Source organism: Hemiscyllium ocellatum, chromosome 5 (genome assembly GCF_020745735.1).
Source record: "Hemiscyllium ocellatum isolate sHemOce1 chromosome 5, sHemOce1.pat.X.cur, whole genome shotgun sequence".
In the NCBI taxonomy this organism is placed as follows: Eukaryota; Metazoa; Chordata; class Chondrichthyes; order Orectolobiformes; family Hemiscylliidae; genus Hemiscyllium; species Hemiscyllium ocellatum.
This window is the reverse complement of record NC_083405.1, coordinates 82,933,514-82,961,397: the sequence shown is the minus strand read 5'-3', so window position 1 is coordinate 82,961,397 and position 27,884 is coordinate 82,933,514. Positions and strand designations below refer to the sequence as shown.

Genomic DNA, 27,884 nt, shown 5'->3' with positions numbered 1-27,884 from the left:
TAAATGTTGTAATTGTGCCAGCCTCCACCACATCCTCTGGCAGCTCATTCCGTGTATGCACCACCCTCTGCGAGAGGTAGTTGCCTCTCAGGTCCCTTTTAAACCCTTCCCCTCTCATCTTAAGCCTATGCCCTCCAGTTACTGTTATCTTTGCAGCTAAATGTGACTATCATAGTGCTGCATTCAGTTTTTATTCTCATTCAGTTGTCTATAATTCTAGTGACTGTTATGACCCTTCTAACTGCTGCTGCGGTTCCTTTTCATTATTTGAAGAGACAGTGTATTTTATTTTCTATGCTTAAAATAGTTCCCTTTTGCTTTTCACATTTTTTTTTACAAAAATCACTGGCACAGAAATTCTTATTAATGTATTAAATGTTCTTTTGTCCACTATTTCAACAAAGATAGCAGCCCTTGCTCTAAAATCATTTAAACATAATGGCCTTACTTACGATAGTAGTTAGAAGGATGTCGTACACATATGCTGATATATTCGTTCGTTTATAGACCAGGTCCCAATGAGTACATATTGGCAATTTAATTATCATTAGGTTCTTGTCAGCAAAGGCACTGCAATTCCAGATGTATGACAGTGGCATGTTAATTTAAAACAGTATGACCTAAGGGGCAACTTTTTCATGTAGAGGATGGTACGTGTATGGAATGAGCTGCCAGAGGATGTGGTGGAGGCTGGTACAATTGCAACATTTAAAAGGCATTTGGATGGGTATATGAGTAGGAAGTGTTTGGAGGGATATGGGCCGGGCACTGGCAGGTGGGACTAGATTGGGTTGGGATATCTGGTCGGCATGGACAGGTTAGACCAAAGGGTCTGTTTCCATGCTGTACATCTCCATGACTTTATGACTAATCCCTATTACCAAATACAAAATTGATCAAACAGAACTAATATTCATTTTTAATCCAGCATTTTTGTTGTCTTTAAACTTTCTTTCTTTTGTTATTCTTTTGAAGGATATAGTTCAATAGGCAGTTCCTTGACCATATGGCTGAGTCTGACTTTTCATCCAAAATCACTGAATATGTACATTGGGCAGAATTTTACCAAAAGATAACTGTCAATTTCAGGGTTTTTCACAGAGAGTTGACCTCCGTGAGCCCTAGCAATTTTTCAGACGTAATTTTATGTTGCTCATGATTTGATCTGCACATTATTGTAAAGCTGTTTTGTCACTAGGTCAGTTCAATGCCCACAGTGTGGAGAAACGTACAGCAATGTCACAAGAAGGTTAATGACTTTCTGCATCCCACAGGATGAGTGCTACTTCACACTCACTCTCATTCTGCCATTGCATCCAAATCCCGTCAAACCTCATGGTTTACACTCTCACCATTACATGCAGCATCTTCGATCAATGATTCTCATTCACCCCCAACTCCACCCAAGCTACTGAGTGTTCCTGCCCTCTACAGTTTCTTCTCACTTATTCAAGACACCTCACCCCCTTTCCCTCATTGATGATGAACTACCCTATTAAGTAACTATAATCCCCCTTGACCGATCATTGCTGCCAAATGTGATAATCTGCCTATCTGTCAGATAGGCAAGCTAAGGCATAGATGTTGTGACCATTCAAGTGGGCACAAAGTGAGTGCTTGCAAAGAAGGAAAGATACCTGAGATATATCCTATTCTGATGCATGAAATGTTTCTGTGAGCAAACTGACTGGTAACAATATTACAATGTAACATAGAACACGGAAGAGTACAGCACAGAACTGGCCCTTCGGCCCACAAAGTTGTGCCGAGGATTAATCCTAATCTAAAATAAAATAACCTAAATTATGCACCTCTCAATTCACTGCTGTCCATGTGCAAGTCCAGTAGTCGCTTAAATGTCCCTAACGACTCTGTTCCACCACCACCACCGCTGGCAACACATTCCATGCATTCACAACTCTCTGCATAAAGAACCTACCTCTGACATCTCCTCTATAACATTCTCCCTAACACTTTAAAACTATGACCCCTTGTGGCAGTCAGTCCTCCCCTGGGGAAAAGTCTCTGGCCATTGACTCTATCCATGCTTCTCATTACCTTGTATACCTCAATCAGGTCACCTCGCTTCCTCCTTCTCTTCAGAGAGAAAAGGCTGAGCTTCGTCAACCTCTCAAGACAAGCCCTCCAGTCCAGGCAACATCCTCTAAAGCTATCCTTGCACCTCTCCAAAGCCACCGTAACTTTCCTATAATAGGGCGACCAGAGTGGACACAGTATTCCAAGTGTTGTTGCACCAGGATCTTGGAGAGCTGCAGCAAAACCTCATGGCTCTTAAACTCGATCCTCCATTAATGAAAGCCAAAACACCATGTGCTTTCTTAACAATACTTATCTACTTGGGTGGCAAATTTGAGGGAACTTGAACACCAAGATCCCTCTGTTCCTCCACACACTGCCAAGAATCCTGTCTTTGTCTTTGATCTTATATTCAGCATTTAAGTTCGACCTTCCAAAATGCATCACTTTGCATTTATCCAGATTGAACTACATCTGCCGTTTCTCAGCCCAGCTCTGCAGCCTGCAATAGCCCTTGATACTATCACCGGCACATCCAACCTTTGTGTCATCGGCAAATTTACTAACCCACCCCTCAACCTTCTCATCCAAGTCATTTATAAAAACTACAAAGAGCAGAGGCCCAAGAACAGAGCCCTGCAGGACACCACTCACCACTGACCTCCAGGCAGAATACTTTCCATCTGCAACCACTCTCTGCCTTTTATCAGCCAACCAATTCTAAATCCAGACAGCCAAATCTCCCTGTATCCCAAACCTTCAGACTTTATGAATGAGTCTACCATGGGGAGCCTTGTCACATGCCTTGCTGAAGACCATATATGCCACATCTACTGCTTGACCTTCATCGACCTGTCTTGTCACCTCCTCAAAGAACTCAGTAAGATTAGTGAGGCATGACCTGTCCTTCACAAAGCCATGCTGACTGCCTTGAATCACGCTATGGTTTTCCAAATAGACATAAATCCTATCCCTCAGAATTCTTTCCAAACCTTTGCTGACCACAGACGTAAGACTGACTGGTCTGTAATTGCCAGGGATTTCCTTATTCCCCTCCTTGAAAAGAGGAACAACATTCACCTACCTCCAATCCTCTGGTACGACTCCCATGGAGAGTGAGAAAGCAAAGATCTTCGTCAGCGGCTTAGCAACCTCCTTTCTTGCTTCCCGGAGCAGCCTAGGTTAAATCTGGTCTGGCCCTGGGGACTTCGCAATCTTAATGTTTGTCAAAATTTCCAGCACATCAACTTCATCAATCTTGATCTGTTCAAGCCTGTTTCTCAGTTCCTCAAAGTTCTCATTCACAACAAGGTCCTTTTCCTTAGTGAAAACCGAGGCAAAAAACTCATTTAGGGCTTCCCCTATCTGCTCAGACTCCACGCACAGGTTCCCTACGGTTCTAATCGGCCCTACCTTCTCCCTGATCAATCTCTTATTCCTCACATGAGTATTTTTCCGTGACCCCTCCTGGCTGTCCGTAGTCCATTTCTGAGTTCGTTTCTAGTAAACCTGTAATCCTCTAAAGCTATGCTAGATCCTTACTTTCTCCACCTTACGTAAGCTGCCTTCTTCCTTTGACGAGAAGTTCCTCTGTTCTCGTCATCCAAGGCTCCTTAATCTTACCCCTTCCTGCCTGTCTCAGAAGTACAAATTTTTGCATCCATTGCAACAACTGCTCCTTAAACAGTTTCCACATGTCTGTTGTGCCCTATCTGTGGAACAATTGCTCCCAATCTGCTCCCAACTCCTGTCTGATAGCATCATAATTTCCTTTTCCCCAATTAAATATTTTCCCTTGGTAACTGTCCTTTCTGTCTCTATGGCTATGGTAAATGTGAGGCAGTTGTGGTCACTGTCATCAGTGTTCTCCCACTGCGAGATCTGACACCTGTCTTGCCTCATTGTCGAGTATCAAATCCAAAATGGCCTGATATCCAAATGACCTTCCTGAACACATCTGACAAAAATGAGTCCATCCAAACCATCTGCACTGAGGAGGTTCCATTCAATATTGGGAAAGTTGAAGTCACCCACAACAACAACCCAGTTACAACTGCATTTTTCCAAAATCTAGGTAAAAACAATGACTGCAGATGCTGGAAACCAGATTCTGGATTAAAGGTGCTGGAAAATCACAGCAGTTCAGGCAGCATCTGAGGAGCAGTAAAATTGACATTTCGGGCAAAAGCCCTTCATCAGGAAAGATGGGATTTTACTGCTCCTTGGATGCTGTCTGAACTGCAGTGCTTTTTCAGCAGTCTGCCAGCCTATGAGTTCTTCAATCTCCCTTCTGCTGTTAAGGGGTCTGTAGAAACCCCAAATGTGTTGGTTGCTCCCTTTCTGTTACTAACTTCCACCCAGTAGACAAACCTTCCTCAACAACCTTTGTTTCTGTAGCTGTGATCCACTCTCTGATTAGCAATGCTACATCCCCCCTCTTTTTCCACCCTCCCTGTTCTTTTTAAACGTTCTAAACCCTGTAACATCTAGCGACCATTCCTGCCTCTGTGAAACCCAAGTCTCCGTTATGGCCACGACATCATAGACCATGGATCAGTACTTGGGACTAAGTCCATCTCTCTTATTTCTGACACCCCTTGCGTTAAAGCAGACACACTTTAATGGATCCCTTTGTTTCATCACGTGAAAAACCTTCCTGTTAGATTCACTACATCCTGTCACTGCCCCATCTACAACTAACCCCCTCTCAGATAGGTAGCTCTGCTCCCACCCCCTTGCCAAACTAGTTTAAACCCTCCCAAAACACCAAACAAATCTCCCACCCAGGACATTTGTGCCCATACAGTTCAGGTCCTTCTTGTACAGGACCCACCTTCCATAGGTAAAGTGTTGGTGTGTGCCAAAGACCAGTATTGAAGTGATAGAAGTGAATCTGAGAAGTACCAAGATGATGTAGTGAATCTAGTGTTTTGCTGATACTAACTACTGTGGACAGAGGGTGCAGGCAGTCACAGGCAGCCCATTGAGTATGCCAGAAATATTTGAGAATGCCGGCCAAGGTGGGGGCCTGAAGTATGCATTAGTACATCACAGCTCCAGATACACACACTGACCTCTTTGTTGGGAATTGTTTCTCTTTATTGTTTGGGAAAATATCATCATGCATATAGGTGAGATTAATTAATAAAGAGATGTTTATGCATCAAATAGGATCTGCTCTGCTCACCAGTGCAATTCTCAAGGAGCCATGAAAACTTTGGGTGGAAGATTGAACTTTTTGTTTCCTCAATGTCAAAAATCTAATCTTTCTTGCTATATTTTGTCAATTGATGCGCCACTGCGCACATTATGAAGGGCCTGGAAAAATTCAGCCACAACCACAGATAGCCAGATGCAAATTGACGTACAGTTATGCTGACAAGAATAGGTGTTCTGGCTGATTTATTTTCTCCCTTCCTCATTTTGGGAACAAAATAACCAATGTGGGTTCTCAACGGATACACTGCAGGGAACACAGAACATGCAGAATGGGAATAAATCTCCTGACTTTTCCAATTTTCTATGTTGTGATCAGTCTCTGGGTGATGATCCCCAAATCATTATGATTCTGGATAGAGCATCGGCAAATTGTTACTCTCCTGAATGGTGATGGAGGCTCCTCTTTATATCACCATTGCCCCTTGTCTTGGTTGGCCACAACTGAATTAATTTAAATGATTTGGCAGGCAACTGGAAGTTCCGAGTTTATTGACAGAGAGAAGTGATCATCCAGGCTGCATTTCATCTCCCTAATGTAAGGGAATCAGTCTTGTAAGCGGCGAACACAGTAGACTAGATTGAATGGAGTGCACGTAAATGGCTGCTTTACCTGGGAGCTGTATCTGGGGCCTTGGATAATGAGGAGGGAGATGTAAACAGACCTTCTGCGATTGCATGAGGTGGTGCAGTGGTGGTGTGAAGAGGTGTTGGGATTTGAGGAGTGCATCAGGGTGTACCAGAAGGAACAGACTTTTTGGAATGCTATCTTGGGATTGGAGGATTTGTGTCTGATGGTGGAGGAATTAGTGGCTTATGATCTTTTGATGTAGAGACTGGTGGGGTGGAAATTGAGAACCAGTGGTATGCTATTGTTGATTAAGAGCAGAGGGAAGGGATGAAGGCAGAGCTGCAGGAAATGAGTAAGACATATTTGAGGACTCCATCAATTACGGTGGCGGGGAGGGGGGGGGGGGAATCCTCATTTGAAGAAAACAGTGAACATTTCTGACTGGTAACTTTAAAACTGACAGTTTGATGGCACCAGCTGTCCTATTACACAAATTGCTTCGTTCTAAGTTGCACCTTGAAAGTAGAGTCGCAGGTAGATAGGACAGTGTAGAAGGCATTTGGTATGCTTTCCTTTATTGGTCAGAGTATTGAATAAAGGAGTTGGGAAGTCATGTTGCGGCTGTACAGGACATAGATTAGGCCACTGTTGGAATATTGCATGCAGTTCTGGTCTCCTTCCTATCAGAAAGATGTTGAAAGGTTTCAGAAAAGATTTACAAAGATGTTGCCAGGATTGGAGGATTTGAGCTATAAGAAGAGGTTGAATAGGCTAGGGCTGTTTTCCCTGGAGTGTCAGAGGCTGAGGGGTGATCTTATAAAGGTTTACAAAATCATGAGGGGCATGAATAGGATAAATAGACAAAATCTCTTCCCTGGGGTGGGGGAGTTCAGAACTAGAGGGCGTAGGTTTAGGGTGAAAGGGGAAAGATATCAAAGAGACTTATGGGACAATGCCTCACAGCGCCAGAGACCTGGGTTCAATTCCTGCCTCAGGCGACTGACTGTGTGGAGTTTGCACGTTCTCCCCGTGTCTGCGTGGGTTTCCTCCGGGTGTTCCGGTTTCCTCCCACAGTCCAAATATGTGCGTGTAAGGTGAATTCGCCATGCTAAATTGCCCGTGGTGTTAGGTAAGGGGTAAATGTAGGGGTATGGGTGGGTTGCGCTTCAGCGGGTCGGTGTGGACTTGTTGGGCCGAAGGGCCTGTTTCCACACTGTAAGTAATCTAATCTAAAAAAAAAACTTTTTCCACACAGAGGGTGGTATGTGTTTGGAATGAGAAGAAGTGGTGTAGGCTAGTACGATTGCAACATTTAAAAGGCATCTGGATGGGTATATGAATAGGAATGGTTTGAAGGGGCATGGGTGAGGTGCTGGCAGGTGGAACTAGATTGGGTTGGGATATCTAACACCCTCAATCCTGATGAACGGCTTTTGCCCAAAATGTTGATTATCCTGCTCATTGGATTCTGCCTGACCTGCTGTGCTTTTCCAGCACCACACTTTTGACTCTATTACAAATGCACCAACTCTTTCAAATACCTTGACTATATGCCCTCGCATTCTGCTTCCTGTAAGGACTATACCCATTCTTGCAGTTTCTTTGATTCCATTGCATCTGTTCTGATCATGCCACTTTCCACAGAGGCCCTCAGAAATGTCCACCTTTTTCCTCAACCAAGGATTTCTTGCTACTCTGGTTGACAGGAACTTCAGATGTGTCTGACCCATTTCCTGCAGTTCTGCCCTCGCTGTCTCTCTCCCCTCCTGTGTCAACAATAGGGTACCCATGATCCTAACATTCCACTCCATTAGTTTCCACATCCAGAGGATCATAAGCCACTATTGCTGTCACCTGCAGTGGAATGCCATCGCAAGACAATTTTCCCTTTCACCCCTTGTCAGCATTCCACAGGGACCATTCCCTCCAGAACACACTGGTTCACTCTTTCACTTGTAACACCTCTCCATATCCCAATAACACCTTCTCATACAATCACAGTAGGTGTACCACTTGCTTGTTTACCGATTTCCTCATTGTCCAAGGCCCCAGACGTGCCTCCTAAGGGAAGCAGCAATTTGCTTGCACTTTATTCAATCTAGCTGCTCCCAATGCAGTCTCCTGTATGTTGCAAAGGTGAAATGCAGAATGGGATGTCCACTTGCCCAAACACCAACGGCTTTGCCAAAATAACCCCAACTTCCAGTTGCCTGCCACTTGCATGCCATGTTCCCATGCCAATGTTCTGTCTCAGGCCTGCTGTGATGTTGAAGTGAGGCTTAACACAATCCGGAAGGGCAGCATTTCATCTGGCTAGGTACTTTAAAGCCTTCAGAACTCAACTTTGTCCACCTTTTACCATGTTTGTTCCCATCCCCCACACCGGATCCTGTGCTGTACACAGACTGATCCCAGCATAACCAATCAATTTTCAATCATTTACATTCTTGTTTGCGATCCAGATAACAATTATGTCTCTTGTGGTTTATCAGCAATCACTGTTGTTTTTTTTTTAACTTTCTCCCACCCCTCCCACCACATACTGTTCCCATGTGCTCCACTCCCCCCCTCCACTCACTAGCCTCATCATCAGCATAAAAACCATCTTTCTCCAGCTATCTTCAGTTCTAACAAGTGGGTCATTGGATTTGAAGTGTTAACTTTGCTTTTCTCTCTCCAGATACTGCCAAATCTGCTGAGTTTCTCCAGTGTTTTTTGTTTTGGACTTTTCAAACATTGCCATTCTGTATTTCCATTTAAAAACTCAAATATAAACTCTGCAAAAGTATGCTACTACTTAAACTGATCCTTGATCAAATTTTTGGTACTGTTTTCCCTACCAATGTCAGCAAAGAGACGTGGAGTCCAGTTACATACATGTATAAATTGCCACAAACAAATACAGAAAATGATCAAGAAAGCTAGCGGAATACTTGCCTTTATACCTGGAGAACTGGAGTATAAGGATACAGAAGTTATGCTGCAGCTATACAAAATCCTGGTTTGACCCTATTTAGAATACTGTGAGCAGGTCTGGGCACCACACCTCAGGAAGGATATATTAGCTTTGGAAGTTGGTATAATGTAGGTTTACAAGAATGATACCTGGACTTCAGGGGAGAAGTTATGAGAAGTGATTACATAAATTAGGTCTTTATTCTTTAGAATATGAAAGATTGAGGAGTGTTCTGATCGAAGTCTTCAGGATATTAACAAGAAATGGCTGAATGCATAAAGATAAACTATTTCCACTGGCTGGAAGATTCTAGAACTGTGGGACACAGTCTAAAAATTAAGGGTCAGACCATTCAGGAAAGATGTTAGGGAGCACTTCTAAAATAAAGGTTGCTATAGGTTGAAACACTTTCCATCAATGGCTGTTAATGCTCAATTAGTTGTTAATTTTAAATCTGAGACAAATAAATTTTTTGTAAACAATGGTTGAAGAGATATGAGCCAAAGGCAGTAAAGGTTTTCCCCAATTTATGAGTGGCTGACTTACAAATGCTCATACTTATGAACGTGATCACATAAGGGAGTAAATTAATATTAAAAATCCAACATGTGGGCATTTCCTTCTACTTGTGAACAGCTATTTTATATTTCCCTACATTGTGTTCTGATTTGTGTCCAAAGTGACTAGCGAACAGACTCAAGAACATTACCCATTTGTAATGCAAGGACTGCCTATATATGAAGTTAGTCCACAGATCAGCTATGATCTAATTAAATGACAGAACAGCCTTGAGGTGCTGAATGGCATATTCCTGTTCCAGTGACTCTCCAGGCCACCTTGAGGTGGGTATGTAGGTAGGATTTTCATAAATCTTGCACTTTAGTTTGAAAATGGTGCTATCGTGGTGAATGGTTTTTGTTACAAGATAATAAGTGCTTGCTCAAGACAGAATGTCTTGTGCATGCCCTTCCAAATATGTGCAGGATTTTATTGCGCTTGATTGTCTTAAAATGCTCCACAGATTGAATTACATTTGAGGTGAAGTTTTGTGGGAAAATACAGCAACCGTTCTGCACGAAAGGGTGTCCCAGTGATGAGAATCTACCATATGTTCTGATGCTTTCCCGATGTGGGCAATGCTGGTAGAACTCCATTTATTATTAATTTCCAGTTGATCTGAATAGATTAACTTGTCTTTTCCAGAAACAGAAGGCTGAGTTTTTATGTTAAGGTTGGTCATCAGTTGGCATCAATGTTAGCTGCCACTTGCTAGCCCAAGCTTGCTGTGCAGAAGATAAACAAGGGCTATAATTCAATGCTTTTTTTTCTGTTAAGAGCAGCAATAGTTTTGGCAACTGAATTCCTGTGACTGTGGATAATGTACATTGGCAATTTTGCTGTGTCGTATTAATAATTGCTCTTAAGTGTAAATGAAGCTATTATATGGTGTATTTTTGGTTAACCTATGTTACAAAAGCATTTACTAAATGGTTAACCAAATGATTAGTAAAATTATATGTTTCAGATTGGTTGTTGTGGCTTTGGCATTACATTTCTGTTAGGATAATATTGTGCTGCGTCGAATGACTCAGTGTTAATGTAACAGACTATCAACTTGGAAAATGAAGTAGTTTAAATCAATACTTAGACCCTTGACAACTTTATTAAGTATCACTTTTGTAAAATGCATCATGAGCACTAAAACACCAGACAACTTATGAGCTAATGGAGTTACTTTTTTTTCATATAGGATGAGGCAAAGTTCGGTGTCACTCAAAGGGACATGAAACAGCTTGATCTTTCACAACAGCTGCAATGCTTGGGAAAAAGTGTGTGTGCCAAGAATAAAGAGGGAAGTTCTGATTTAAAGGAACAACACAATCACAAACTGGAGCACGTGGAAACTGAAATAAGAACACAGTATAATCAAGGGGTGGGAATATTTGGAGAGGAGTCAACTCAATATGCCGGAGGAGATCCTACTTTCAGGGTCCTGAATGAAGTTATTCTAACAGATGTATTGCAAGAGAAAGAAGAACAAAAGAGTGAATCTCATCAAGTTATACATCTTCTAAAGGAACAGTACGAAAAACGCATGCAGGAAGAAATAGCTAAGGTAAATACTAAAGAATATGGCACAATGCAAAAGATTTAGTAAAATTAGTGGTTTGACATGAATTGGAGAGGTTGGTTTTAATGTTCGCTGTACTAGTAATCTGCAGTCTATTTTTCCCTTGCCTTATTATTCTCTCACTACAGCATAATTACAAGTCTAAAATGACAATTAGCAGTAGCTGAAACTGCGCTGCTTTTGACTTTGAGAATGTCAGAAATGTTTGCTATGAAACAATAGAAATATTAAAGTTGTTTGATTTGTGATGAGTTGGAGAGCAGGTCTTGGACTGGGGTGGACAAAGTTGAAAATCGCACAGCACCAGGTTACAGTCCAACAGATTTATTTGGAAGCACTAGCTTTTGAAACACTGTTTCTTCATCAGGTAATTGTACCACCTGTAACCACCTGATGAAGAAGCAGCACTTCAAAAGCTAGTGTTTCCAAATAAATCTGTTGGACTATAACCTGGTGTTGTGTGATTTCTAAACTTGCTTTATGATGCATGACTCTGACATGGTTTTTAAATCAGTATTTTAGTCCAGTGTATTTTCAATTATTTCGTAGGTAATCGTACACATGTCTGTACAGTTTGCTCAGCAGACAGAGATGGCCAGGATGACAAGGAACCTTCAAGAAGATCCTAATCCATGTAAAATAAGTGAAGAATTAGAGAAGGAAGTGGAGCAGAGGTTGAGTACTCTGAAACAAGATCTCCAGATTCAATTTGATGCAGACAGAAAAAGATTAGAAAATCTGTTTTCAGAAGAAAAAGAGAAACTTCAGAATTCCTTGAAACAAAAGGAAACTGAAATTCAAGCTATTCAAAGGCAATTGGAGAATTACAAGACAGAATATAAATTTGAAAATGATGGTAAAGTTACGGATGTGGCCTTGCAGGAAGAGGTTTTGAAAGCTGACCAGCAATTGTACAAACATTCTTATGTTCAAGATCACTCAAGTCTGAATTTGAAGGAAATTAGCAGTGAATGTAAAGTAGAAGATACTGAATTAACGATGCATGAAGTCACAAAGGTGAGTTTCCACTTCTCCGGAATAAATAATGAAAATCTTGCAGCAGTTCCTCTAGCACTTCCATGTATGTTATAGCAGAGCTCAGGTCAGATTCAGTGCCTTATCAAATGGCTTAACCTTATATTCAAAATATCATAACAGACATTGTACAGTATTCAATTTTTGGGCCACATTTTTTCAGTACAGTATGCTGATAATATAACTTTGTGCCTGTATGAACATATTTATATTTATGTTTATATTTATTCATGTCCTAGCTGTTGGTGTATTTGGTGCCATGATGTTTTCATGAATCAGTCAATTTTTAAAATTCATTTGTGGGATTGTGGCATTGCTGGATGAATAGCTTTTATTGCCCATCTCTAGTTGCCCTTGAGAGGTGTGGTGAGCTGTCTTCTTGAACCACTGCATTCCACTTGTGTGGGTTGACACACAATGCCAGTAGGAAGGGAATTCCAGGGTATGACTGAATAACAGTTCAGGAACGGCAATATATTTCCAAATCAGGATGGTGAGTGGCTCGGAGGGGAAGTTAAAGCTGGTGGTGTTCCCATATATTTGTTTCCCTTGTACTTCAAGATGGTAGTGTTGGAAGGTACTGTCTGAGGATCTTTGATGAATTTCTGCAGTGCATCTTGTAGACAATGCTGCTACTGAGCATCGGTGGTGTGATGAGTGGATGTTTGTGGATGTAGTGCCAATCAAGCAGGCTGCTTTGTTTTGGATGGTGTCAAGCTTAGATTAGATTACTTACAGTGTGGAAACAGGCCCTTCGACCCAACAAGTCCACACCGACCCGCCGAAGCGCAACCCACCCATACCCCTCCATTTACCCCTTTACCTAACACAACGGGCAATTTTTTTTTAGATTAGATTAGATTACTTACAGTGTGGAAACAGGCCCTTCGGCCCAACAAGTCCACACTGACCCGCCGAAGCGCAACCCACCCATACCCCTATACTTACCCCTGCACCTAACACTACGGGCAATTTAGCATAGCCAATTCACCTGACCCACACATCTTTGGACTGTGGGAGGAAACCGGAGCACCCGGAGGAAACCCACGCAGACACGGGGAGAACGTGCAAACTCCACACAGTCAATTGCCTGAGGTGGGAATTGAACCCGGGTCTCTGGCGCTGTGAGGCAGCAGTGCTAACCACTGTGCCACCGTGCCGCCCACAATGCCACCGTGCCGCCCACATGTGCCACCGTGCCGCCATTTAGCATGGTCAATTCACCTTCTAGGGTGTTGTTGGAGTTGCACCCATCCAGGCAAATGGGGAGTATTCCACTTCCTGACTTGCACCTTGTAGATGGTGGGCTATCTTTGCAAAGTCAGGTGGTAAGTTACTCACTGCAATATTCTTCGCCTCTCACCTGCTCTTGTAGCTGTTGTATTTATATGGAAAGATCAGTTGAATTTCTGGTCAATGGTAACTCCCCAGGATGTTGATAGTGAGGTATTCAGTGATGGTAACACCATTGAATGTCAAAAGTCGGTAGTTGGATTGTTTTTTATTGGTGATGGTCATAACCTGGCATTTGTGTGGCTATTTATCTTACTTGGCACTTGTCAGCCAAAGTCTTGACATTGTCCAGATCTTAGTGCATTTGAACATGGGCTATTTCATTATCTGAGGAGTTGCATAGTGTTAACCACTGCAATCATCGGCGAACATCCCCACTTCTGACCTTATATAGAGAGAAGGTCATTGATAAAGCAGCTGAAATTGGTTAGACCTAGGACACTACCCTGACGAACTCCTGCAGAGAGGTCCTGAAGCTGATATGACTGATCTTCAAAAACAACGACTATCATTTTATTTACCAGGTACGACTCCAATCAGTGGAGTATTTGTCTCCTGATAGATGTTGATTCTAGTTTTGCTAGGGTTCCTTGTTGCCATACTTGGTCGAATGCAGTGTTGGTGTCAAGGGCTATCACTGTCATCTCACCTCTGCAATTCAATTAATTTTGTCCATGTTTGAACCAAGGTTGTAATGAGTGGCCCTGGGTGTCACTGAGCGGGTTATTGCTGAGCAGGTACTGCTTGCTAGCATTGTCGATGACACTTTCCATCCCTTTACTGATGATCAAGAACAGACTGATGGGGTGGTTAATGGCCGGGTTGGATTTGTCCTGCTTTTTATGTACGACACGTACCTGGGCAAGTTCTGGAGCACAAGCCTTCAGTACTATTGCTGGAATGTCAGGGCAGTAACCAGTGCCTCCAACTGTTTCTTGATATCATATGGAGTGAATCAAATTGGTTAAATATCTGTATCTGAAGATCTGATTGGTATCTATAATATTGGGGACCACTGGCAGAGGCCAAGATGGATTATCCACAGGGCAGTTTTGGTAGAAGATTGCTACAAATGCTTAAACTTTACCTTTTGCACTGATGTGCTGGGCTCTTTCGTCATTGAGAGATACTTTGGAGTCGTCTCCTCCAATAAGTTGTTCAATTGATCATCACCATTTGCTATTGGAAATGCCAGGATTGCAGAGCTTAGGTTTGATCTCCTGGTTGTGGGGCCGCTAGCTCTGAATATTACTTGTTGCTTATGCTATTTGGTAATTCTGTTTGGTAGCTTCACCAGGTTGACACCTCGTTTTCAGGTATGCCTGATGCTGCTCCTGGTGTGCCCTGTTGCACTCTTCATTGAAGCAAAGTTGATCCCCTGGCTTGATAGTAATAGTTGAGTTGGGGATTTGCCAGGCCATTAGGTTACAGATTGTGTTGAAGTACATTTCTGCTGCTGTTGATCCAATTTCATGCGTATCCAATCTTCAGTTGCCAGATCTGTTTGAAATCTCTCCCATTTACGATGGTGATAGTGCCACACAATATCATGAAGCTTATTCTTAGTGGGAAGGTGGGACTTCATCTCCATAAGGACTGTGCAGTGGTCACTCTTACCGGTCAGCTGGATCTGCAACCAGCACTTTTTCCCCCTCGCGGTTCCTTCATCACCTGCTGCAAACCCAGTCTAGTAGCTATATCCTTTTGGAATTGACCAGCTCAATCAGTAGTGCTGCTCTTGAGCCCCTCTTGTTTGTGGACATTGAAATTCCCCACCCACCTTATACAGGGGAACCTCAATTATCTGAACGTGATGGGCAGGCACTATTTTGTTCAGATAATCGATTATTCAGTTAATCGATTAAATGCCTTTCCTCTGGGGCTCGGGAGTTTTTAAAGTCTGCTCCCTGTTCAGAAGACTGCAGCAGGCCACAACGTGCGAGGCCCTGCCCCCAACACTGGCCACGCCTCCAACACCGCCCCCGCCCTTGACCCCGTGCAACATTCCCCCCCAACCCTGTTCAACATCAGTCCCCACTCCTATCTAACATCCCCCCCATCCCAGACCCTCTCCAACACCCCCCCCCCCCCCCACCCCCCAGCCCAGTCCAGTCCAACACCGTCACCCACACGCCTGCCTACCCCCCCCCCCCCCCGTAACCCCGTACACACCCACCCCACACTCTGGGGCAGTTGGACTGGACACCAACAACAAGACTTTGCAATTGCCTTTGTGGGGTAAGTCTCCAAATAAGCCAGGGATCCTGCCCAAAAGGTCGATTTTCCTGCTCCTCGGATGCTGCCTGATCCACTGTGCTTTCTCAGCACCACTCTAATCTTGACCCTGGAAAGTGTTGTCAAAGAGAGAGACCTAGGGGTTCAGATACATAATTCCTTGAACGTTGGGCCACAGATATTGAGGGTGGTAAAGAAGGCATTTAGCACATTTGCCTTCATGGTCAGAACATTGAATTATAGGAGGTGGGACATCATGTTGCAGCAGTACAAGACATTGATCAGGACATGTTTGGAGTACTGTGTACATTTCTGGTTGCCCTCCTATAGGAAGGATGTCATTAAACTGGAAAGGGTGCAGAAAAGATCTACAAGGATGTTACCTCGACTGGAGGGTTTGAGTTAGAGGAACAGGCTTGGTCTTTTTTTTAACCTTTACTGGACTGTACGGGCCTGAAGGGTGAACCTATTAAGGTTTAGAAAATCATGAGAGCCATAGATAAGCTGAATAGACAAGGTCTTTTCCCCAGGTTAGGGGAGTCCAAAACTAGAGGCCATAGGTTTAAGGTGAGAGGGGAAAGAGTGGCAACTTTTTCCCACAAAGGGTGGTGCGTATATGGAATAAACTGCCAGAGGAAATGATAGAAATGAGTACAATTACAACATTTAAGAGATATTTGGACAAGTATGTGGATAAGAAAGGTTTTGAGGAATGCAAGCAAATGAATAGTTCACTTTAGGAAACCTGGTAGGCACAAACGAATTGGATTGAAAGGTCTGTATCAGTGCTGTATGACTCTATGATCTCTTAATTCTTTGGTAAGTTGAACATAAAATGCAGTGCACTAGGACATGTTTGATTGTTACAGGAAATTGGGAGTTCTGTTCTAAGCGCTAAGCATTTTCCTGTAATTAATTGGAGTACTTTCTCACTTTTAAGTATGAGTATAGGAACACCTGGACTAGTTAAGATTTCTTGAGACAGTGTTTAAAGAATTTTCTCATTCTCATGTATTCTCTGATAAATAAATTTTAAAGAAAAATTAAATAAGAATTTAAACACAAAGTCTGAGAATATATTTAAACAGTATTTATTCAGAAGCACTAAAACATCTGCAGTAGAGTGGTGATGTTGCAATATGACAGTTTGGATGAATGATGTACTTTACAAACAGAAAATAAATTGCAGCCTCACCTTTTTCCAACTTGCTCACAGGAGAGTTTAGAGGACTTGAGGCAGGAGCTTGTTCGACAAGATCAGGAACATCAGCAATCAGTAGAAGCTTTACGACAATTTCATGCACTACAGCTAGAACGACTGAATGATGAACAAGAGCAATTGTTGGCTGAGGTGGAAAAACTGAAGAAGCAACTTGCAGAGGTGAGAATAAATTAACAATATGCAGATTGAGAATAATATGTACCCAGTTTGTAAAGATGGAATGCAGGCACTAACACAGTATCAATATATATTAAACCAAGTTAAAAAGGGTCCTAGAAATCTGAATGTAGGACATCTGAAAATCAACAAAAGTACTGAAAGGATGAGATGGAGATGTTTATATATGAATAAGAAAGAAATTGGGTTGCAATTTTAGATTGAAAAGTTTTGTGAAAATTATATTTTTAAAAAATGCCTAAAGAACCAATAAAAACAAGTTTGGGAGAACTTGTGTATGATACATTTACTTCTTTAGTGAGGGTCATGGTGAGTGAAGAGAGATCAATCAGATTTTTTTAGCTGCGATTTTTTTTTGTATTATTTGCAGCCACGATCCTGATCTCTTTTTAGATCTCTGTTCAATTTCTCTATTTTCCATTTTCTGGTCTTTATCTTTACCCTTGCATATTATACTAAATAAGCTTAGCACAAGGTCTAAGGTCTAGCACAAACATCAAGGTCTAAATGTCATAATTCTTCAGGGTGCTCTGTAAGTTCTGAATTTTGTCTCTAAATCACATTGTGCAGAATGACTTCCATCTTGGAACTGTTTCCCATGCTTTCTCTTCATCATGACTTTTCACATCATGATTGAATAGCATTGAATCCAGCATTGTATTATTCCTTTGTGATACATTACATCCATCTCTAGTTGTGTGGCTGTTAGAAATTTCTACTGTAATCACACAGATTATATTTAGCTTGTATCTTTCCAGCACTGATCCTGTAAAAACTTAACTCGAGGTTGCATATATATTATCTCATGACTATAATTTAGTATTAGAACCTTATCCTTAGCTGAGACTTTCTCTTATCTAACCAATAGGCCTATGACCAAATTCGCCCACACTTTGACATTCCACAATTACTGTCTTTTGTTAATAGATTGTCTCTTATTTTCTGCATGTTTCTACCATTGAGCAGCCTCTAATTTCTTCTCTGTGAGGATCAGTTTCTGCTGCAACAATTTGTTCACTCAAATGTTGCACTAATGTTTAATTGACCCTCATTGAGCCATTGAACTATTACAGCTCGAAGAGGCATACAGCTCATTGTGTTTGTGCTGGCCCTCCAAAGGAGCCATTCACCTGATGCAGGGCACCAATGATTTATTTTTTGCTTACTCTGTGTTTTTTGTTTGAAGGAAACAATTTGGTTTCTAGGTGCTCCGTTTCCCTTCTAGCTCCATATTTACTAGGTGATGTAGTTACGTAGTAATACCTTCTATATGTCTGTTGAAATGCAGTATATATGGTCTTCGGATCTGTACAAAGGCAGAATTAAGAGGATTCATTGATATCTTCAATGATTATCAACCTTCTATTAAATGTAAAGTCACAATATTGTACAAAGGAAAAGCATTGTTTCCTTATACAGCACAGTTTTTAGCACAAGGCAACAGGCATAAATTAAAATCTTTTTGCTCAAAAGAACTGGCAAAGACTATTACACACAGAAAGTCATCAGCCTAAAGACATCCTTTGCAGATTGATGAAGCCACAACTTGTACCCCACCATCACGGATTGACAAAACTGGAATTCATTTGCAGTACTTTTAAGTTGCTTTTTGCCAAGTTAATGAAGTCTTTCTTTATTGACAGGTTCAAAACTGTTCTCATTTGAAGCCTTCCTCCTCAGACCACCTAACTTAGAGCTTGCAAACCACTGCTTCCCCATACGACTTTCATAATCTGTCTCATACAGTCTTGGAGCCTCTCCTTGATTTTCTCGGCTGCTTACATCCTCCTGTCTAGTCTCTCCTTGCCTTTCTGTCTCCTCGCCTTTCAGTCTTCCTCCCTGACTTTCACTCTATCCCTCCATTGTTTGTTGTGCTCCCGCCAACTCTCTCTCTCTCTCTCTCTCTCTGGATTTCTCTCTCTCTCTCTCGACTTCACTCTCTCCTGCAGCCTCCCTCCCTCATCCCTTCCCTGTCACTCTCAGCATCACTTTGAGAGAGGACAAGGCAGTGATTGCAGAAGCAGTATGGAAGATTTCGTATTGGATCGATTTTTCTTAATTGGTCTTTCCTGTGGCTGAATGGTCTTAGGTATTTTGGGATTTCAGGTGCAAATTCACTCCCGACCTTCCAGTGGCATATTTTGAATGCTGACATAATGCCACTGCCCTGCCATTTCTCTGTTCCTCTGGAAACATTTCCTTCTCAGACAATTCAATTCTCTTTGGAAGTTTCAATTGACTCAAATCATTGATTAGGGATTTCAAGAATTGCTGAAACTGTCCCTGGGAAATTAATTATAAACCTTTCTCCACTCCATAAAACAACTATTTACCAATAATATTTGCTCATCACTCAGTCTTGTTGTTATCTGAGATTTGTTTTGCTGAATTTAAGATGTGTGATTGATTTTAATCAGTTTTGCTATGAGTTACTTTATTAAGTACCTTTGAAGTCAATGAACAGCATGACAACAACATTATCCTCATCAACCCTCTCTGTTACATTATCTCATTAAAAACTCAAGCAAATTAATTAAACATAATTTCACTTTAAAGGTCCCATACATGATCTCCATAACTCATATGGTAGAGAATTTCACAGGGTCACCACAATCTGAGTGAAGAAATCCTCATTTCTGTCCTAAATGATATACCCTGTGTCCTGTAACTGTGACCCTTGATTCTAGAGCACACAGTCAACACACAGCAAGTGGAAAACCATCCCCAGATCCAGTTTGTACAGTCCTGTCAGAATAATACATTTCAACAAAACCCTCTATCATTCTACCAAACTCCAGTGAACACAGGCCTAGTTGACACAATCTCTCAGAACAAACCTGGCACCCCAGGAATCAACCTGTTGAATTTGTTGCTAACTCTGTCTTATGCAATTTTAATTCTTGACCTCAATTCACTGAACAGAATATTACTATTAAAATACACATTTTCTGGCTTAAATGGGGTTAGATAAAGGCACCAAAGCTACTGACAATACTCCAGGTATTATCTCACCAAGGCCAAGTACAAATTCAGCAAGACACCCTTGCTCTTTCACTCAAATCCCCTTGCAATGAATGCTAATATACTATTTGCCTTTCTAACTGTTTGCTACATCTGTATGCATGTTTTCAGTAACTGATGAACAAGACCATCCAGTTCCCTTTGTACATCAATATTTCCCAGTTTATCACCATTTGAAAACAATTCTGCCGTTCTGTTTTTCCTACTAGAGTGGGTAATAAAATTGCAGTACTGTGGAATTCATTCTCGTGGTTGCTTATCAATCTCATTGTGAAAACGCTAATTGTGACTACTTGCACCACAGTTGATATATTCTAGGTTCTAACTATTTGCTCCATAAAAATTTTTCTTCATGTCGCCATTAATTCTTTTGCCAGCCAGTTGAAGTTCCTTGATCCTTTAGAGTAGTTTCTGTCCATCTGCTCTGTCTCAGCCCTGTATGACTTTTAAAAAAAAAAGTGTCAGTTCTCAACAATACCTATGATAAACAATCAAAAATGCTAAAATAAATGTTTCCATTTCTTTCACTTTTAAATAAAATTAGTATGCAGTCAATATAATTTGACGCTTGAATGTTAATTGATAAAATATTGGACCAATTTAATGTTCACTAGAATTTTTTCACATTTTATTTACTTACAGAATGATTCTGTTTATAATGAGAAACTGACATTAGAAAATGAAAGAATGTTTGCAGAATTGGAAAAGCTTAACAGTCTTAATGCAACTGGAAAGGAAAGGCACTCACAGGGAATCCACAACAGTACACAGACAGAGATGGTAAATTATGCTTGTCTAATAATGCAGATCTGATGTTTATTTTTAAATAATTTCTCAATTATTCAAATTCAGCAATTATATGCTGTCAACAAATGAATGTAAAATTCGTGGGCTGTTGTATTTATTGGTTTCAACAGGTAAAGGTGTGGCATCGTTTACACCATTAATAGCTGAACTCTTGTGTTGTCATAGCAGCATACAAGAGGGACTTAGTTATGTGCTGTTTGTTTTGCCAAGCCAAATGTAATGCATTGGTCTCAAATTTGCAAAACATTGAAAAGAAGTAGCTAAAAACAGTGTTGTTTCATTGCATGTTTCAGCATAATTTGGAGCTGATAAATTGAACGTTATGTGAATTTGCTTTGGGTCTGGAGTTTGTATGAAATCAGGAAATGAACTTAGGGAAGAAAGGTGTTAAAGTAAAATGACAGGATTTTTGTCATTTGTTAATTTGCTACCAATCCACAACTTGGGACAGAGCGAAACAGAAGACCAGCATAAATCCAAAGAACATCCTCACGATCCAAAGAGCATATCAACAAGTGAAGAAGAATCCGAAGACGATGATGAAAATGCCCTCACAAAACAAAGGTTAGCATGGTGTAGCAATTTGCTTCACAAGTTTGACTACTTAACATTGAAAACGTGAATTAACTGAACCCTATTTGTATTTTATTTCCCAGAGTTAAACTTTAAAGTTTAGAGTACGACTAGGATTTTAAAAACTGACTTCGTAAATGCATGTTTCAGCATAGTTTGAAGCTGACAGATTGAATATTATGTAAAGTTGCTTTAAGTCCAAAGTTTGTATGAAATGAGATAATGAATTTGGGCAACACAAATATTAAAGTAAAATGACAGGATTTTTTAATGTACTTATTTGCTACAAAGCTACAACTTGACACAGAGTGAAACAGAATAATAAATTAGAGTAATTATGCATTAATTATAGAATAATTTGAAGAGTAGTTCAAGTGCATTTTTGGTATAATATATAAACACTATGAAATTCAGCAATATTGCTGGGTTGAATAGCTAAAGCCACGTGTACCATATGTATCTCTGAGATCCTCCTTTGATGAGACCCACTTCTTGATCTTAGTCCTAATAAATTGTTAACCATCCAACATTTCTTTTGGCCTCATCCTCATGTTTGTTGATGCCATAAACAGATCTCCCTCTTCAGATACTGTCCCTTTTGCTTTTAAATCTGCTATTATCACTTCACTTCAGGAAAAATAATTGTTTACCCATTCCCATCCTTGAAAACAAACCCTATATCTCCAACTTCCCTTTTTTCTCCCAAGCTTTTGAACATGGTCTCTTCTTCCAGATATATGTCCAGCTTTCTTGAAGCTCTCCAATTAGTTTTCTACTTCTGCCACAGCAATGAAAATGTCTTAATGCAAGTCAGAAATAATTTCCTCTTTGACTGTGATCATGTTGCAATATTGCTCCTGTTTTTGCTTCCTAGGTCTGATGAGTGTAAAATGAAAAGGGTCAACTTTTTGCCTCATTTTAACAGTGATGAATGTTTCTGTCCTACCTTACTGTTGAGTACTTTTGGTTCTGGTTAAGTGACATAAGAAATTCAATATTTTTAATTGTTAAATTAAGAAGTTGTATTTAATTTCTATCTGAATAAAGGTAGTGTTATTAATATTTGATTATTCTTTATACAATGTTTAAACTTGTACATTAAAACATTCCCTTGTTAATGTTTCATTTACTTGTACAGAAATAGTTTAAAAAAGACCAATGAGAGACTGTTGAAAGTGTTGTCAGAAGTGGTTAAGACTACGGCAGCTGCAGAAGAAACCATAAATAGGCATGTTTCAGCTTTTGTGGAGAGATCCATTAGGGGACAGCCTTCTTTGGGAACACCTTCATGGGATCAAGGCACGCAAGAATCTATTGAAGCACTGCAGTCTTTCAGATTACAGAACCTTGGAACTGTAGAAGGTTTGTCTATGTTGATACTGATTCTTATAATTATCTAATTTCATCAGATAACTTGATGGCTGATGTTGACGAATGTAAGGTATACTGTAATTGGACTTTAGATTAAAGAGCAAGTTTTTTTTGGTGTCTGACTTGGGGAATTTGCAACTGGTGAAATTCCAATGCATTGGCTGCTCTTGTCCTTCTTGATGGTAGAAGTCACTCGTTTGGAATGTGCTGTTGATGGTGGTTTGGTGAGTAACTGCTTCACATCTTATAAATGGCATACACTGCAGCCAGTGTACATTGCTTGTGAAGGAAGTGACCGTTGACGGTGGTGGATTATGTACCAGTCAAGCAACCTGCTTTGTTCTGGATGGTGTCGAGGTTCTTGAGAGTTGTTAGAGCTGCTTGCATCCAAGCAAGAAGAGAAAATTCTATGATAGTCTTGATCTGTGCATTTGTGTCAGCTCCAACCAGCACAGAGTTTTCTCCTGATTTCCATTGACCTGATTTTTTTACGGGTCCTTGATACCATGTTTTGTTGAATATTGCCTTCATGTGAGGGACAGTCACTCCCCTCTGGACTTCCCACTCTGGGTCATGTTTGGACAAAGGGTATAATAAGGTCAGAAGCTTAGAGGTCATGGTGGTACAAAAATGTTGCATCATTGAGCAGGTTATTCTTTTGCAGGTTCCATTTGATAGCAGGGTTGATGCTCCTTTCATCACTTTGATGACAGGCAGTATGCTAACAGGGTAGTAATTGGTCATGTTGGATTCATCTTGCTTTTTGTGTATTGAATACACCTGTGTAACTTCCCAAAATGTCAGGTAGATACCAGTGTTTTAGCTGTACCGGAGTAGTTTGTCCAGGTCACAGCTAATTATGGAGGGATACTTCAGTACTCATGTATTGAATGTTATTAGGCCCCACACTCTTTTTTACAGTATCCAAATCTTCACTTGTCTCTTGAAATGTGATCTGAATTGGTTGAAGGCTGGAGCTGGGATGCTGGGGACCTCGATAGGAGGTTGTGATGCATCATTCACTTGGCACTTCTGGCTGTTGTCGAATGCAAATACTTCAGCCTTGTCTTTGCACTGATAAGGTGTTCTCTCACAGTATTGTGTCCTGCCCCGCAAACCGTGTTATGGGAGAGAAATGATTGTACTATAGAGGGTACAGAGTTGATTTACCAGGATATTGCCAGGTGGTAATTTTTGCTATGAAGGGAGAGAATTAGCTGTTTTCAAATAGAATTGTTTTCTTTAGAGTAGAGAAGCTGAGCAGGGCCAGATTGAGATGTATAAAATTAAAAGGGGCATAGTTTAGGCTAGTTGGAAAGAAACTTTTCCTCTTGGTGGAGGGATCAATGACAGGGAGCATAGTAAAACAGGAGGTTTAGTTGGGATATAAGGAAATTGTTTTTCACTCACAGGATAATGGGAATATGGAACTCATGTCCCGTAAGGGTGGTCGAAGCACAAACCCTTGCGATGTACACTTGTAATGCCAAACCATACAGGGCTATGGGCCAAATGCTGCAAAATGTGATTAAAATAGTTGGTGGTTGTTTTTAATAGGTGCAGACTCAGTGATCAAAAGGCCTTTTTTCTGTGCTGTCACCCCCTATGACTCATTGAGGAGGAGGATCTTTATGGAGCCTCCACTCCTGAGAGTTGTTTAATGGTCTGCCACTATTCAGGACTGGTTGTGACAGGACTGCATAGCTTCATACAGATCTATTGGTTGTGAGATCATTTAGCTCTATCTGTTTCATATTGCTTCTAATGTTTGAGATGCAGGTAGTCCTGGGTAGTTGTTTCACTAAGTTGACACCTTCATTTTATATAAATCTGGTGCTGAGAAGCATGCCCTCCTGCACTTTTCATCAAACCATTGTTGATCTTCTGGTTTGATTGAGTTATACTGAGGCAAAAAGTTATAGATTGTGGTCAGGCACATTTCTGCTGCTGCTGATGGCCCACAGCACCATGTGGATGCCTAAGTTTGAGTTGCTAGGTCTGTTTAAAGTATGTTCACAGCAGTGTAAACATGCCATACTTGGAGAATTGTGTTAACATTGGCTAATAACTTCATTAATTCACTTACTGTTTTATACATTTGAAAGCTTTTAATTTCCTGACTATTAGTTTAAATTAGTGTCCTAGTTCAGTCTTGCAGGAAGTAATGATAACAAAGCACTGGAATATTGAAACTAACATTGCATGAATAAAGAGACACCATTGAATTTTTCAGTTTTGATCATAACTGATATTGTCTCTATTTACTTGCCTTTCCTTCATATCCCTGACCAAACAAATATCTATCTAATTCAGTCATAAACATTTTAATTGGCTCAGTCCATTCACATTCTTTAGGAGATACAATTTCCACAAACCTTTGTACAAAGAATGTGCTTCTTACTCCTGAATGATCCAACTGTAATGTTAAGCTTATGTTCCACATATCCACTCCATCAAATCACTTTATTATTTTAAACATCTCTATTACATCATCTTGCAATTCTCTATGCTCAATGGAATACAACAGTATTGTGAGTAGTCTTCCAAGCCCTGATATACATCTCTTACATTTCCCCATTATTTTTTCCAAGAGAATAACTCCTTCCTGATGTGCAGTGTTCCAAAAGTGGTTGCAGCGCTGCAGATTGGGGTCTGATTCTATATAGCCGAAGATCACTTTCTTTCTTGTGATTTTCAGTCCTATTTTAATATAAAATAGCTTTTTAGTTTTGTACATGGGTATCTAAATTCTGTTTCTAGTTCCTACTTTCTCATCAGAAAATATTCACGTTGATCTTTGTTGGATTTATAGGAGATAATTTTATACTTCGAGTAATAGAATCATACAGTATGGAAACATACCCTCTGATCTAATGCGTTCGTGTTGACCAAGTTTCCCAAAGTAAACTAGTCCCATTTGCCTGCGTTTGCCCCATATCCTTCTAAACGTTTTCTATTCATGTACCTATCCAAATGTCTTTTAAATATTATAACTGTACCTGAATCTACCACTCCCTCTGGTGGTTCATTACTCAAATGAACTATCCTCTGTATGAAACAGTTGCCCCTAAGGTCCCTTTTAAATCTTTCTCCTCTCACCTTAAAATTATACCCGCCAGTTTTGAACTTACTTATCGCAGGGAAAAGGCCTTTGCTATTCACCTTCTCTATGCCCTCATGATTTTACAAACCTCCACAATGTATTCTTCAACCTCCTCCACTCCAGTGAAAAAGGTCCCAGGCTCTCCTTACCACCCAAATCCTCAGGTCCTAGTAACTTATGCTTCTAAATCTTTTCTGTGTCCTCTCCAACTTAATAATATCTGTCCTATAGCAGGGTGACCAGAACTGTGCACAATACTCCAGAAGTGGCCTCGCCAGACATCCTGTCCAACCACAAAATAACATCCCAACTCCTATACTCAATGATCTAAGCAAGAAAGGCAATCATGCACCATGTCTATCTGTGACACCACTTTCAAGGAGCTATGTACCTAACCTCTTAGATCCCTCTGTTCGACAACACTCACCAGGGCTATACCATTAACTGTATAACTCCTGTCCTTGGTCGATAGCCAGAGACTATTTCCCAGGGCAGAAATGACTAACATGAGGGGTCATAGTTTTATGTGGGAAGTACCAGTGAGTAAGACTAATTACATGTTCCTTTCAAACAGTTATCTTAGCATAGTAAACCCAAAGTTTTCTGTGCTGAATGATTATTTGATTAACTCACTCCACTGGTGTATCACTATCATATTTCTTCCATTTTTTTTTCCAAAATTACTAAAATGTTTATCTCTTAACCTTCTAGATGTCTGAAAATTTAAGCCCAAAATGCCATAAGTTGTGTTTTTGTTTTCATTACCAAAGCTACTGTTCTATGTATTTTTAAGCAGACTTATAATGTGTTCTCTAGGTAGTTTACTTAAAATTCTTAAGTAATTTTAATTCAAAATGTTAGAAAGAACATTTATTTTAGAAAACTTTTGAAGGCTAGTAGACAGCATACATACTGATATTGTTACTGAAATGCCCCTAATTTTACAATCACAGTGAAATGACTGTTCGCAATTGATCCAGAAGGATCAGGTGCACAAGTTTAGTGATTTATGGCATTGGATGTGGGGATGTGTTGTCTCCAGGTGCAAGTGCCCAAAAGCTGTGATGGCTACATATCCAATCACTTCAAAGTGTTCTCTCAGACAGAGCACCATGAAATAAAATGCATTATCAATGACATTTTACAGAGTGAAATAAATAAATCATATGCATATTAAACTAGTAGATGAAATATCAAAAATGTTGCATGGAATCGTACAGTACAGAACAGGCTCTTTGGACAACTGAGTCTCTACCAACAAAAATACACTACAACTTATACTAGGCCCTTAACCTTGTATGTTGTGACACTTCAAGTGTTCATCCCAAGTACTTTTTAAAGGCTGTGATGTTTTCTGCCTCAAATACCCTCGCAGGCAGTCCATTTCACACTCCTACCACCCTTTAGGTACAAAGGTTTTTTTGCAAATTATCTAAACCTCCTGCATTTCTCTTCAAAATTATGGCCCCATGTTATTGATTCCTCAACTAAGGGAAATGCTTCCTATCCAACATGTCTATGCCCCTCATAATCTAATATACCTCTATCAGGCCTCCCCTCAATCTACTCCAAAGAAAACATCCAGAGCTTATTCAATCTCTTTTCATAACTGAAATGCTTTATCCCAAACAAAAACCTGGTGAATTTCCTTTGCAACCTATCCAATGCAATGACATTGTTCCTATAGTATGCTGACCGTAATTGCACCAGTACTTCAGCTGTGGCCTAATCAAATTTATGTATTGCTCCAACATAGCCTCCCTGCTCTTATAATCTACGCCACAACTGATAAAGGCAACCATCCCACATGCTGCCTTAACTACCCTATTAATCTGTCCTACCACCTTCAGGGATGTATTAGGTTTATAAAACAATTATTAAAATATGGAATTCTTGAAGAATAATGGAAAACTTTGACACTTTCTACAGAACTAGAGGAGTTATTCAATAATAATTGTGAACTTAGTGTGTCATTAAAAACACAGGTACCCATCATTCACTAATGTGTAACTTCTTCAAAGATCATTACAGCGACATTAGTTGGGTAAAAGAGTAAAGTTAGCTCAATAACCTCGAAATAGTATACGGATTTAGGGAATTCCTAAAGTGGGACCTTTTGAAGAGGATAGAATCGCT

General features: G+C 40.5%; 1 protein-coding gene across 5 annotated transcripts in view; it reads left to right on the top strand.

Annotated features, from left to right (window-relative positions):
- Positions 1-27,884, top strand: part of akap9 (A kinase (PRKA) anchor protein 9) — a 242,384-nt gene that overhangs the window by 113,323 nt on the left and 101,177 nt on the right. For all 5 annotated transcript variants that reach the window (XM_060824926.1, XM_060824923.1, XM_060824925.1 and 2 more), the window contains 6 exons: positions 10,531-10,896; positions 11,461-11,928; positions 16,691-16,855; positions 20,537-20,674; positions 21,153-21,265; positions 22,413-22,636. In XM_060824926.1, the coding sequence (XP_060680909.1) occupies positions 10,531-10,896; positions 11,461-11,928; positions 16,691-16,855; positions 20,537-20,674; positions 21,153-21,265; positions 22,413-22,636 (1,474 nt within the window). The remainder of the gene's footprint in view (positions 1-10,530; positions 10,897-11,460; positions 11,929-16,690; positions 16,856-20,536; positions 20,675-21,152; positions 21,266-22,412; positions 22,637-27,884) is intronic.